The sequence below is a fragment of the Dryobates pubescens genome, chromosome 6 (assembly GCF_014839835.1).
Source record: "Dryobates pubescens isolate bDryPub1 chromosome 6, bDryPub1.pri, whole genome shotgun sequence".
Classification (NCBI taxonomy): Eukaryota; Metazoa; Chordata; class Aves; order Piciformes; family Picidae; genus Dryobates; species Dryobates pubescens.
Window position 1 is genome coordinate 39,198,951 of NC_071617.1, and position 15,427 is coordinate 39,214,377.

At 40.3% G+C, this 15,427-nt stretch overlaps 1 protein-coding gene across 2 annotated transcripts in view; it reads left to right on the plus strand.

Moving 5' to 3' along the window:
* The window catches only part of CRIM1 (cysteine rich transmembrane BMP regulator 1), a 186,793-nt gene that overhangs the window by 127,881 nt on the left and 43,485 nt on the right, over positions 1 to 15,427 (plus strand). For both annotated transcript variants that reach the window (XM_009911724.2, XM_054162346.1), the window contains one exon: positions 5,064 to 5,261. In XM_009911724.2, the coding sequence (XP_009910026.2) occupies positions 5,064 to 5,261 (198 nt within the window). The remainder of the gene's footprint in view (positions 1 to 5,063; positions 5,262 to 15,427) is intronic.

Below are 15,427 nucleotides of genomic sequence, written 5' to 3' on the forward strand. Positions count from 1 at the left end.
TTTGGGTTTCCTTTCCCTTCTGCATTAGAACTTCCTTACACATGATCAGTTGTGCAATGCTTTTGAGGGACCATCTTCCCAAAGGACATAGGAAGCTGTTCCAAATTTATGCACCAGGTGTTTAGGCAGGTTCCTCCAAAACCACAGTGGTGAGCTGAAAACACATGTCGGTTGCTTTGAAACCTGCTTCTTCAAGTCTTGTTCTCTTTGGCTAGAGGAATGCATATGCTTTCTCTTCTGTATAATTATAGCAAAGAAATGGGACTGTAATTTGACTTCAGTGTTTTTCTCTTCCTCCTCTGCCCCATTGACAGCTCTCTCCTCTGCTTACTAGGCCTACAGTCCTCCTAAAAATGCTTCTGTGGGAAATTTCACATTGACTTTCTTGCTTACGCTAGAAAATATTTGATGCATCTTCTGCCAGAATACAATCAGGATTCCAGCAGTGGAATCTCATCCCAGTGGGGGCTAGGTTGTGGCTGTAAAAGGCCTGTAGAATACTTCTGGTCCCTGCATATGAATGTTAACTTAGGAATGACTTCTCAATGAGCAAAATAAGTTGGAAATCTCAAATCTCCTGCTAAGAGGAGATTAATCTAATTACTAATGTCATTTTCACACAGAATTACACAGAATCAATCAGGTTGGAAGAGACCTCCAAGATTGTCAAGTCCAAACGATCACCCAACCATATCTAATCAACTAAACCATGACACTGAGTCCCTCATCCAGTCTTTTCTTAAACACCTCCAGGGGCACAGTGTTTGAAATATTTCTAATATCAGTATTCCTGTGGTTCCTTGCAATGAGCCAAAAGATCAATGATGGTTGTGTTTTGTTCCCAACCAAGAAGTAAAAGGATCAGTGCTGGGCTCCATGCTCTTTAATATCTTCACTGACGGTCTGGATGAGGGGGTTGAGACAGTCATCAGCAAATTTGCCGAAGACACCAAGTTGGGAGCAGATGTTGGTCAGTTAGAGGGTAGAAGGGCTCTGCAGAGGGACCTCGACTGACTGGACAGATGGGCGGAGTCCAATGGCATGGCATTCAACAAGTCCAAGTGCCAGGTACTGCACTTTGGCCACAGCAACCCCATGCAGAGCTACAGGCTGGGGTTGGAGTGGCTGGAGAGCTCCCAGAAAGAGGGGGACCTGGGGGTGCTGACTGATAGCTGCCTAAACATGAGCCAGCAGTGTGCCCAGGTGGCCAAGAGGGCCAACGGCATCCTGGCCTGCATTAGGAATGGTGTGGCCAGAAGGAGCAGGGAAGCCATTGTGCCCCTGTACTCTGCATTGGTTAGGCTACACCTTGAGTACTGTGTCCAGTTCTGGGCCCCTCAGTTTAGGAAGGACATCGAGACACTTGAAGGTGTCCAGAGAAGGGCAACAAGGCTGGTGAGAGGCCTTGAGCACAAGCCCTATGAGGAGAGGCTGAGGGAGCTGGGATTGTTTAGACTGGAAAAGAGGAGTCTCAGGGGAGACCTCATTGCTCTCTACAACTACCTGAAAGGTGGTTGTAGCCAGGAAGGGGTTGGTCTCTTCTCTTTAGCAACCAGCACCATAACAAAGGGACACAGTCTCAAGCTGCACCAGGGAAGGTTTAGGCTCAAGGTGAGGAGAAAGTTCTTCACTGAGTGAGTCGTTCGTCATTGGAATGGGCTGCCCAGGGAGGTGGTGGAGTCACCATCCCTGGAGGTGTTCAAGAGGGGATTGGGCATGGCACTTGGTGCCATAGTCTAGTCATGAGGTCTGTGGTGACAGGTTAGACTCAACGATCCTTGAGGTCACTTCCAACCTTAGTGATACTGTGATACTGTAATCTAAAATGAGCCTTAAAGAGGCAGGTAGAAGAGTTGGACCTTCTCAATATTCACAGGATCTAGTGAAAGATAATGTTGTGGTGGGTTGTTTTGATAAAAACTTTCCCTCCTATATGAGGAGCTTCACTTGGAAGGCAGACTGTGAAACCAAGACAGTCACTGTCTTGGCTTGAGCAGACAGAAAGCTATTTTACCCCTGCAAAGGTGTAAAATCAAAATGCTCTCAGAGAATTGGGAATTTAAATAGAAATACTATTCACAAATATATACAACAATACAAAATACACAAGTTCATATTCAGCCTTGGCCCATTTCTTCACCTGGGCTCCTTTTCAAAACCTCACAAGGCCAAATCCTTCCCCAAACCAGGCCAAAAACCTGTCCTCAATGCCTTCCCCCATGCCTCCCTGCTCCCCCCCAACAACATAGGCCAAAATTGCATAGGAAAAATTAGCCAGGCTGCTCAACGCTGGAAACCTCTCCCAGAATGCCAAACGAGATGATGGCCCACACCAGGAGCAGAGAGGGGGAGAAAAAGGGCAGAACAGACAGTGATGTCCATTTATGGAATAGAATTGAATTAACCAGGTTGGAAAAGACTTTTGAGATCGAGTCCAACCTATCATCCAACACTATCTAATCAATTAAACCATGGCACCAAGCACCCCATCCAGTCTCTTCTTAAACACCTCCAGTGATGGTGACCACCTCCCTGGGCAGACCATTCCAATGGCAAATCACTCTTTCTGTGAAGGACTTCTTCCTAGCTTCCAACCTAAACCTCCCCTGGTGCAGCTTGAGACTGTGTCCTCTTGTTATGGTGCTGTTTGCCTGGGAGAAGAGACCAACCCCTACCTGGCCACAGCCTCCCTTCAGGTAGTTGTAGACAGCAATAAGGTCTCCCCTGAGTGTCCTCTTCTCTGTAGAAGCAGGATGATGGGAATGAAATAAAGATTACACTTTCCAATGTCCACCCCCTTGCACTCTCTGGTACTTCTGGAAGACCTTTTTTTCCCCCTCTATGGTTCTTAAACCCATAGCAAGATGGTAAGATATACCATTGTTTTTCCCTATAAATCCTTTTTGATTTAGTGGAATTCTTTCAGGTGAGGCTAGATAAATGGCTCCATTTCTTTTCTTAAAAAGACAAAAATAAAGCTCAGGTCCCTTTCTTAATAACTCAGGTTATATTAAGTGACACCGAAACTGAGAATGTAAGTCTTCTAAATGGGCAGAATGTATACTTAACAGCTCACCCATTCATGCCTTTCTAGTTGATAAAGAGGTAGCATTTTTTTTTTCTACCTCCTCCTTTTCTATTTGATTCTTTCATAGCTGATTTTCAAGGGATTGTTTCCTACTAATATTTTATTGACTATAGAAATATAAAGAAATGCAATGCTGCCTTCTTTTCTGCAACAGTTTTAAAATGGCAAAGGATAATTTGGATGTGCATTGTGTAATACAACCACAAGCCCTTCTTGCCTTAGCTCCAGGAAGAATTCTTTCTTAAAGTCCTGTAGGGGATACCTCCCCATCAAGAAATGTAATTTACTGGGCTCAATTTATAGCTTTAAGTAGTACTGACCTTTTAAGGGTACCATGACCTTTGTGCTTTGACTCGCATAAGAGACTACTGCAAATAACACGAGGCTTATATGGCTTTTCTGTGCTTTCTCTGTATGCCTGTGTCAATCAGAACCCCATACATGAGTTGAATGATAAAATGAATGTTGTGGGGGTTTTTTGTGTAAGATTTTATTTTTGGCAAGATTAAAAATAGCTAACTATAGATAAAAGTGCAATGTTAATAGATTAGAAAACCTTTTAGTTTTAAAATGTCTCATTTTTCCCTTGGGTTTATATTGACTTAAAATATTTTGCTAAAATTGGGACTATCAATAGAAATCAGGATTGGAATGGATGCCAGATAGGAGTTAGAAGTTATGTGCAGTTTCACTCAATGTTCAGAATTTGATACTGTCATAAAGTGATACAGTGGCTTATGATACGACAACAGCTATTAGCATTGCTGCTAGTTTTATATACACTTAAAATGCATTGCCTTCCTTCCAAAGAGGAGTGGTGAAGCCTCAGAGAGGTATTTCATTCAAATTTTTGTTTGTTTTGTTGTTTTTCTTCCTTTAGATGGGGAGATAAAAGAGATGTTCTAAGTTTTTGAAAATGGTCTTGAAAATTGTAAATGATTTGTGCTTATTTGATGTATTCTTTTGGCAGTATTTGTTTTTTAATATATTGAATTGGCTTTAACATATAATCTGCATTATTGCTTGCTTCAAATATATGAATGACTTGCTGTACATTTTCACATACTTCACTTTTAAGTCTAAGTTACATTATTAGCCACCATGGTAAGTTGCATGCGTTCACAAATTGCATGTTTTCATTACTGTTAGTCAGGGTCACTTAGCACACTTCTGGAGAGTAAAGCATGTAATTTCTAAAGAGTAAAAGCTACTTTTGTTTGAAGTCATGAATTGGCACGTACAGAGTTGCATTACTTACTTGCGTGAAACTGCAGGAGAAATGTTACTTAAAGTACAACCCCAAGAATTCTGTTATTTAATACCTAAGTCTTAATTTGACTACTCACTTGTAAGTTGGTCTTGCGGCTTTTAAGGGGAAAAAGCTCCAACTGAAATGAAATTAAAAACTGAGCCAGATCATTTCTTCATGAAAAACAGTGTATTTCCAAAACTGGCATGAGATGCAGTTTAAAGGATTCTCCTTCTTCCAGCAGAACCTGTGCCAGAGGTCTCATCTTCAGTAATACCACAAAATTGTGGTACAATGCTGACAGGAGTCATTCCAATGGTTCATTGAGATGGTTTCAGTTTTCCTTAGAATTGGTTAAGTTGCTACCAAAAACAATGGATCAATAGATCTATGATCTGTTTCCTTCTGAAGGACAAAATCAGAAATTGAAAAGTTAAGCCTTACAATTGCCACATACAATACTTAGGTAAAAATGCAACACTGAATTTATGAATGCTCTGTATAAGTTGCCTTAGCCTTTTTGACAGTAAATTTCAGTACTGAAATACCTTAAGTTGTTACCTGTCTTATGACTGTATACCAGTGTGGCTCTTCCAGTGTTTGATAGTGGCTGCACTTAACCCTTCTTTCTAGGTGGTGTAAAATCACAGCATTGCAGTTACTCACATGTGAAATATATAACAGAAGATAAAACTTCTTTTCCTCTTGCACTTCCTCTCATTTCAGATCCAGTTTATCCAGTAAATAACCCTGCTGGCTGCTATGCCAATGGTCAGATCCAAGCTCATGGAGACCGCTGGCGAGAGGATGACTGTACTTTCTGCCAGTGCATCAATGGAGATCCACACTGCGTTGCAACAGCCTGTGGGCAGAGCTGTCTAAATCCTGTTAAAGTTCCTGGGGAATGCTGCCCAGTGTGTGAAGGTAAGATTGGACTTCTGTAAAGTCTTTGACACAGTCCTCCACAACATCCTGCTCTCTAAGATAGAGAGATGCGGATTTGATGGACGGACTGTCCAGTGGATAAGGAATTGGTTGGATGATCTCATCCAAAGTGTAGTGGTCAACAGCCCAGTGTCCTGATGGAGACGGGTGACAAGTGGTGGCCCTCAAGGGTCCATATTGGGACCATTGCTGTTCAGTATCTTCGTCAATGATGCAAACAGTGAGATTGAGAACACCATCAGCAAATGTGCAGATGATACCAAGCTGAGTGGCAAAGTTAATATAGGAGGATGAGATGCCATCCAGAGGGACCTGGACAGGTTGGGGAGGTGGGCTGAGGAGAATCTCAGGAGGTTCAATAACACAATGTAAGGCCCTGCACTTAGCTCAGGGCAATCCTAGATAGCAATACAGGCTGGGGGATGATGAAATTAAAAGCAGCCCTGCAGTAAAGGACTTTGGGGTGCTGGTGGATGAGAAGCTGGTAATGAGCCAGCAGTGTGTGCTTACAGCCCAGAAAGCCAATCATGTTCTAGGCCACATCAAAAGATGCATGGTCAGCAGATCATGAGAGGTGATACTACTACATTACACTGCTCTGGTGAGACCTCACCTGGAGCACTGCATCCAGCTCTGGAGCCTTCAACACAGGAAGGACATAGACTTGATGGAGCAGGTCCAGAGGGCAGCCATGAAAGTAGTCAAGGGGCTGGAGCACCTCTGCTATGAGGGCAGGCTGAGGGAGCTGGGGTTGCTCATCCTGGACAGGAGAAGGCTCAAGGGAAACCTAATAGTAGTCTACCAGTACCTGAAGGTGCGCTGCAAGAAGGCTAGAAAGGGACTGTTTATCTGTAATGATAGGACGAGGGACAGTGGTTTTAAATTAGAGAAGAATACATTTAGATTGGATGTTAGGAACAAGTTCTTTACTGTGGAGGTGGCGGAACACTGCAACAGGTTGCCCAGGGAGGTACTTCAAGCCCCATCCCTGGAGATATTCAAGGTCAGGCTTGTCAAGGCTCTGAGTAACCTGATCTAGCAGAGGATGCCGCTGCTTATCATGGGGGTTGGACTAGATGACCTTCGGAGGTCCCTTCCAACTCAAACCATTCTTTGATTCTGTGACAGGTGTTTGCTCTGTTACGTCTGTCGTTGTTGCTGCTTACCTGTTAATTTCTGGTTTACTTGAAGGATTGAAATACCTGGTGCAGCATTGGCCTGTGACTGAATAAGCTAGTGAGAGTGGGGAAAATGAGAGCAGTTTAACCACACCTATATGTGGTAGTGTCTGATACTTTTTTGATCCAAAACAGTATAGTAAGTGATCATTTAAGATCAGCATTTCTCCCTAACTTTATTCTTAGGTTTGCTTTAAGCTTATTAATAAATACAGGATATAATAAGATTTTAAAATTTATTTATTTTTATTATTTTATTTCACTAATAACAAGCTTTAAGGTTATTCATAAATAGAGGAGAAGGTAGAGCAGATAAAGTTATTGATCACATAATGTTTCTGATAGTTGGATTATTACTGGTTTCTTACTCATCAGTGTTATTTAATTAAGTCTAAGATACTTTGCACACAACAGTTTGATACTGGGTGTGATTATTTCAGTTGGACTCTAAAAGGATGATATTATCTGCAAGGTTGATTAATTTTTAGAGTTTAAAATGCAGTTTTCATTACCTTGTGAAATTACATATATCTTATATAACAGAGTTTTCAATAACTATATGATAAATGCTTACCCAGCCTGGCAATGGAAAGGCGAAGATTTACGAGCTGAGACAAAAAAAAAGATATATTGGGTTTTTTACACATCATAGGTATGCATGTTCAATTGCTTTTTGTGGATTAGTTGGTCATCATTAAAAACACCAGACAGCTCCATTTAGAAAAGTTTAATCATTTGTCTTTAGAGTCACCCTCATAGGGTGCCCACACTTGTGGGTGCTTAGTGAGCTACGACTTAACATTTTTCCTATTCTGTCTCCAACAGAACAAAATTAATTTGGTGTAACTGCATGTGTCTTGTGGCCCTCCTTGGGTTGCAGTATCCATCCACATTGACTGAGATACTTTACATAATAAATATGAGAAGCATGAAGGCTTCTTACAGGTCTTTCAGTCTTCTTTGGTCTTTCAATCCAAAATTCGCATCACAGGTTATAAAGATGTCTGATACCGTATAAAAGCTGCCAGTGAATTGTAGAGAGCTGCTACTTGGCACTGAATTAATTTTACAATGAGGAATCAGGTTAACTGCTTTTAAACCCAAGTGACACCCTCATGATGGGTATCACCTGTCACTCTTCATTATTTAGCCTGTATGTGAGAAAGCTTGGGAAAGGAGTGCAGACAGAAAGGATGATGGAAGCATTTTTAATGTGTCAAGGGGCTTTTCTTCTCCAGTGAGAGAAGGATAAACAAATGTATCAAAGAAAAATTATGAAAGATAATTGGATTAAATGCTTATCTCTATCAGACTGAGATAATTATGATGGTCTGTGGGAAGCAAACATAGGGTAAAGCGTAGGCTTCTATCGTTCATTGCTAAAGGTTGCAACATGATCAAGCTGGTGCATCATTAATATACTACATAATGCCTCTGCAGTGCTTTCAGGACACAAGTTGCTTCATTGGGACTAGTTTATATAAGCCTGTGCTATAACATGTTTTTACTGGTTAGGCCACACCTTGAGTACTGTGTCCAGTTATGGGCCCCTCAGTTTAGGAAAGATGTTGAGTTGCTAGAATGCGTACAGAGAAGGGCAACAAAGCTGGTGAGAGATCTCGAGCACAAGCCCTATGAGGAGAGGCTGAGGGAGCTGGGGTTGGTTAGCCTGGAGAAGAGGAGGCTCAGAGGAGACCTTCTTGCTGTCTGCAACTACCTGAAGGGAGGTTGTAGCCAGGTGGGGGTTGGTCTCTTCTCTTAGGCAACCAGCACCAGAACAAGAGGACACAGTCTCAAGCAGCACCAGGGAAGGTTTAGGCTGGATGTTAGGAAGAAGTTCTTCACTGAGAGAGTCATTCGCCATTGGAATGGGCTGCCCAGGGAAGTGGTGGAGTCACCGTCCCTGGAGGTGTTTAAGAAGAGACTGAATGGGGCGCTTGGTGCCATGGTTTAGACATGAGGTCTGTGGTGACAGGTTGGACTTGATGATCTTTCAGGTCTCTTCCAACCTTGGTGATTCTGTGATTTGAGGCAAGTGTTTCTTGGATGGAAGGGAAGGCAGAAAGAAAAGTTCACAGATAAGGCACAAAGCCAAGACAGAGGAAGACAGAAATTTTTTTGTGGAGGGAAAGACCTTTCTTCATCAGCCTGTCCCCAAACTCAAGCCCTTCCTTCAGTCATTGCAGCTAAGGCTGGCATCCCCTTTTACTAGTGACAGCTGGGGAAAGCAGGCACATCGCATTGTGTGGATCCAACACAAAAAATTAGTTTTAAGCTTCTGATGGATGCTTCCATATCACTTCTGTAGCTGCTGTAACGATACTGGTCCTGTGGGATTTGCCTTTATTTAATATGTTAGCTAGTTATTCTGGGTTTTGTTTTATTTGTTATCTAGACTGTCTTCATTAAGAGCCAAGGCTTAGAAAATCATAGAATACTTTGCATTGGAAGGGACCTTTAACAGTCACCCAGTCCAACCCCATGCAGTGAGCAGGGACATCTTCAAACAGATGATGTTTCTCACAGCCCCATCCAACCTGACCTTGAATGTTCATCTGTGCTTTCCTGACAGTTTTAGAGCCAATAGGTTCTTGCAGCATGAGGAAATCTCAAAGAGAACAGACTGATAGGTATAGGGGAGAAAGTGTTGTTTTTTTCCAAGTGCTGTAAGGAGCTGCTCACACTTCTTTAGACTCGGAAGTTCTTCAGAGGAATTGGTCTGTGTACCTGTCCCTTTGGAAGTAACCAAATCCATGGGCGGATAGGCTGCTGACAGTACTGCTGCTTACAGAGCTGCTTGCTTCTCTGTTGGGCTAACAATTGTTCATTTTCTTTTAAAAAAATCATGTGGTTTAAGTGGCAATTATCTTTTTAATATTACCCCCCAAGCCCCCCCCAAGTGAATCCTGGAGTTCAAAATAGCTATTTAGTGTCAATATATAATAGCACATGAATAACACGGAACAAGCTACAGTGACAGAAATAACCATGTTTCCCTCAGGCCATCTGCATCTGTGTGCAGCCATCTGCAAATTGGAATAATACTTGTGTTCATAGCAAGTAAATATTGGGTAGGATAGTATAAAAAAAACCTGATTTTTAAATTATTATTTTTATAAACCCCAAGATTATACATGGAAGTGCTCAACACTAGCACTGGTGCAAAAAATGTCCCTTAAGAAACTCTGTGTAGTCATTTCTGTTCTCTTTCATCTCCTAGAGGCTCAGGCTATTCATTCAGAAAGCTGCAACCCAGCCCACTGATACACAGTAACTGATTATCTCTCAGTACATCCTTCAGCGTGAGAACCCTCAGGTACGGGTGGCAGGGTGTCAGCAGAAGCTGTGAATGAGAAATCAAATGTTAAACGAAATCCCCTCAGAGGATTTTCATGAATAAGGCCCACATTATTTTGCTGTCATTATGGCTGACACTTTATCTTCACAAAAATAAAGTAACATTTTTGTCAGTAAAGAGCTTCAAACTCTAGCTGAGATGTAATTCAGTGCAGTTCCTTTAGCATGACCAGCACTTCATTAAGTAAATAAGGCATCAGAGTCCAGCAAAAGGAAATTTGATTCACGTAGGACGAAGTCAGTGGTCGTGAGCAGTGTGCACCAGCACAGGATTTGGGCCCAGAGATCTCCTTAGAGCATGAAGTAGAAGTTATTGTTGAGCAGCAGTCCTGTAGCTCTCACCCAGTCTTTTAATCAAAGTCAATTAAGGGATGCAAAGGTTGTGCTGTAGAGAATTTGGCTTATGTTTGCCAGATCATGATTTAGTATAGTAGGTTTAGACAAAGCAGCCAAGCCTGTTGAACTACATCATCCAGGCTATTTATAATGAAAACTACTGCAAATTAAAGCCTCTCCCAAGTTTAAGAAAGTCAGGAAGACTATACCAGTATAAAATAACATTTTGTTAGTTTTCAGTGATTCATCATTAGGGTCAGTGGAAGACTACTGAAAGGATAAATAATCAAAGTATCCTAGTGAATGTACAAATCAGTGCAGCTAAGGATGTTTCATAAAGAAATTAATGGATCCTCTAATTAATTCTTTTCAGCACCTATAGCATTCATAGATTTGCCCCAGAAGCACACTAATTTAACGTTTGTTGTGTCTTCACCTAGCAATGATAACTGAATGGCCTACGTAATCTATTTGGCTATGCCTTGGTAGGCTTAATTGATTCTACTTCAATAAAGCTGGTTATTTCTTAGTGTCAGTCCACCTAAAATTATCCCCTAAAAGACAGTCTTAGCAGCATTAAAATGTATTTGAGGAGTGTGCATGCCTGTTAAACCAAAAACTGGGAGAATTGATTGCAATAGACCAAAGTCCTTAACTGCACAAACTGGGAGTGGAAAGTCTGTGAGTATATTGGTTCCACCGCTGGGGAAAAAAAAAAAAAAAGAAAGAAAATAAAACCCAAACCACCCATGCAGTTTTGTTTCATATGAGACTTTTTTAGTTTGCAACAATAAAAATGGTCTTAGTTGCTTTCTAGGAAAAATACTTAGGTAGTTTCATGTTGACAGTATGAATAAAATTTGAAATAAACCTCAACTATGTGTTTGGAATTACTTGTGAATGTATTTTCAGAGTTATTAGTGACATTAGAAAAACCATAAAATCTTGAATCATTTAATACATTTTATATATAGTTATGTGATGCTGAAGTGCTGAACCCTGATAGCTGACACGGATAGCTAAATGGTGGGAAAAAAATCCTGCAAGACTCTTGGTATTTCCAACTCAGGAAGGAAATTCTCTTGCCCAGGATTCATGACTGATACTTTTCATGTAATGAACTGGAGGGGCGGGGAGGTCTGGAATGCAAACTATGAGGATAGAAAACATTTAGTCACTCTTGGAATGATATAAATGTTTTTACAGGAAGCTTAAATAAACACACATGCTGCTGCTTAGTAGGCTGCAGTTAACTTTTTTGGACAGCAGACAAAATTTAAAACTCGAATGAAAGGCTGTTGAGCAGCACACCCTTCTGGACCAGTTTTTAGCCAATTATCACTTAAAGCATGAGGTAAAAAGTTAGACTGCTGTTCACTTTTTCTTTCCTACTTTTTCTAGTAAATGCTTGAATGCACTGGTGCTGTATTTCTTTGTCAATTGTTGCTTGTTTTCTGGGACCACATCTTAATCCTTTTAGAGATAGTTTATAAAACACTGCAGAAGAGGGGGTGCACTGGGGGCTATTTCATGTTCCCCAAACACAGGCTTCATCTTTATTATTGATGTTAGAGCTCTTTCTCCATGGTTTTGACTCAGTTTTTTCTTTATCCTCCAAAAGAGGTTTTCACTTTATACTCCTGATGAGATGCTAGGCTTTCTAGAGTCCTCTTTGGTTTAGTTTATTCTTTGTACATGGCTAATTCTTTCTCCAAATATCCCAAGACCAGTTACTGTAGGATCTAAGTGCACTGTTGCTTACATGAGTTGTTCTAACTGGGATTAAAAATCATTGTAAATTATGCATGTAAACTTCAGATAGTTATTTTGTTAATTTGTGACTGAGTGCAGTAAGACCTTTTTATAAAGTTTCTTATTGTTCCTCCTGAAAAACAAAACCCAACAAATAAAAGCATCCCATCTCCCCCCCCCCCCCCCAAAAAAAAACCAAAACCAAAACACCAAACCACCTACAAAACACCCTAATGAAACCACCCCATAGTTAATTATTGTTAACAGAATGGAAATATCAATGGGCAGAATGTGAAATTAGTTTATTTTCCTATTTAAAAGGGCTTTTGTTGTGATCAATACTGCTGCTCTAAAGGTAGGGAGAACATGCATTGTGGTGCTCCCAGGTAGATTTTAAGTTTCGCTGTGCTACATACACTGAAAACTCCACGTTCCAGCCTTTTTAATAATTTAGACTATAAACTGATCTGCTTTATCTGACTGTCTTTAGTTAAACTGTAGACTGGTTCGTATTAATCAGATGTTGATAGGAAAGAGTGGATTCATGAGTTGTAGCACTGTGTAGTGAAGCATACCATCACACTTCCCATTCTTGGTTATGAGTATGTAGTCCTCATGTTTAAGACTATTTCTGGCCCTGGTGGCTTCATTGTGCTGCATAACATTTTGTTTGGTGTGTTTGAAAAGTTCTTATGTAACTGAGTGTACAAACTTAAACATTGACACTTACCTTGACTGAAATTTAGCCTTTCCGTTATCTGTTTTTATTGTTTGGTTGGCTTTATACGTGGAAAGAAATCACTAGCAACGTTATCTTCAAGTTGCATGGAAGATGCAACTAGTTCCTCAAAACACTTTTGTTAAAATAAACTGTATTTCCAGTCTATATAATGGAATACAAACATCTGAAACTGTTTTTAAGCATGCCAGTAACAGTCAATATGCACATACTGAATAAATATAAATAAAATTTAAAGTATTTTGGTGTGTTCGAGGGATGTCTATTAATGTAAAAATTACTCATTTGGTATTTAATTTTTAAAGCACATGCTCCTAAATTCCTTGTAAGATAGATACTTGTACAGTAATTTGCAGTCTTACAGTGGAATGGATGAAATCCATGCTGGCTAAGGTAATCGGAGAAGGATTTTAAAAGACAATTTTCAACCTCTCCATAGTTATATACCGAGCTTGCAATTTTACAGTTTTTATGACAAAATGGGATTTTGTGATGCAAATTGAAGCCTCTTAGTGTGAAATTGGCTGGAAATGCTCTTTTTATATGAATACAGATAAACATAAACATTAAACAAGGCAAGAAAAACATGCACACATACATAAAATGCTTGCAGCTTTGGGGTCCAAAATGTTCTGTTTGCCTGTTTTTGTGAACTACTGACAACTCACAAACTGTTGTAGCTTTTTATTATCACCTTGACATATAATATTGTGGTATGTTTGGGACACTTTACACCAAGCATTGGTAGGATTTGCTAGCTTTCAAGCATGTGTGCATGGAATAATACTGAGTAGCATGAGACTGGGATGATGAAGATGATGAAGAGGAGGTCAGACCTCCTGTGTCAACTTAGCTGGAGTAACCATTGTGCTTAAATAAAAAAAACAACAACCTGAACCCAGGTATTTGAGGCATAATTTTGCCATACTTTTATGGTAAGGAAAAATGCAATAATTTTATTATAATAAGGATAGAATTATTTATTTTTTTTACCATCCTCTATTGACATTCTCTATTATGAGTGGAATTAAAAGCTAGAATGATTGAGTAGCATAAAATACCTGCTTCCTTACATTTGTAGTACTTTTAGGTTAAGGTACATGATGTTCCAGATTTCTAACAGTCAGTCAGAAGCAACCATTAGCCTTCATTCTAGCCTGGAACGCCTCCAAAATGAGCCAGGCCTTGTTGTCTTTCTGCCCTCCCATTGAGTAGTGGTAGACAGCACTAGGATGCTCCCCTTGCCCTCCTTCTCTAGGCTGAGCAAGCCCTGGGCTCTCAGCCTCTGCTTGTATGCTGCCTGCAGTGGCCTATGACAAGCTCGGTGGCCCTATATTGTACTTGCTCAAGTGCATCTTTGTCTCTTCTACTGGGGAGCCCAAAGCTAGATGCTACTCCAGCTGTGGGCTCATGAGTGCTAAATAGAGAGAACGCATCACTTCTCTGAAGCTGCAGGCTCTGCCCCCATGCTCATGCAGGTCCCTCTTGTCCTTCACGCAGACCAAAACTGGTCACTTGGTGCTCTCATAATTCACGCAGCTCTGCAGCAGTAGAGTGAAGTGAAATCCCTCTTCATTTTCTGATATAAATTCAGTGTCCAGAGTACCTTTTGGTACCAGCCTTAGACAGGATGGTTTTCTTAGTTCTCTTTAAAATTAACTGAATAAATACATAAACAAAAACTCCAAAGTTAGAAGAAAAAATGACCATAATAAACTGTCTTAATTTTTTTATTATTTGGCTTTTATTTGTTTTGTTTTGTTTTGTTTTCCAGGGCTTTAGCAATAAATGGTAAATTTTAGTTTTCTTCTTTTTGATAATTGCAATTGGTCAAACTGTGTGTATAACACAATCCTAATCCTGTCTCACTGAAGCATGGGTGCATCACTTTCACTCCATTTCTGATTACTTTAGCTGAAAATTATCTTAAGACCTTACTTCAATAGTCATACAGGCATAAGAAGATCTGTAGATAAGGCACAGTACTAGACCAGGTTGACCATCCTGTGTCAACTTGTGTGTGTGAACATGCAGGTATCATTTCACATCTTCAACAGAAGGAAATGTCTGCTCTTTGTAATAAGAGCTGTGTCACATAGACTCACAGACTCATCACTCATAGAAGTGTGAAGTCTGAAAAATCAGAAAATAACAGGAAAGGCCCAGGGATTGGTTTTGTTCATATTACAAAAGTATCCTGGTCAGACAAATATCAGCAAGAATATGGTCTTGTTTCACCTTGGAAGCAAGTTGTTCCAATAAAACAAAAAATGTATTTCACCTTTTATATAAGCACTTGACATCAGCAAAATCCATGCATTATTTAAAAAAAAAAAATAAAATTGTTTTGATCCAGATACTCATCTTTATTTTATTCTTCTCTCTTTCTTTCTATGGTGGAGTTTTATTGTTTGTAAAGCAGACAGACAGAAACAGCACCCATTTTCCCATCCATTGTCTGTACATTTGTGCAGTGGATGTTTCTTCTGCTGTTTCTACCTCGAGCAGCAATGAAAGCCTAGCTCAGATCATGCAGTGGTACATGCTTTTTCAAGCTTAGCTACTGCTTGCCTATTCAAATAAGCAGAAGCCTGGCAGAGCAGAGCTGGTTTTATTTGTTGAGTCTTGTCTACCGAAGTGAAAAGGGCTGACTTTTTTTCCTGGCTGCACTTTAGCACGTGGGGGTAGGGAATGAAATTATTTCTTTTGTCCTCTATTTGCTGCTCATTGAGAAGCAGGCATGCATATAAAATTACTGTATCTCAGGGCTTACCTTTAGGGAC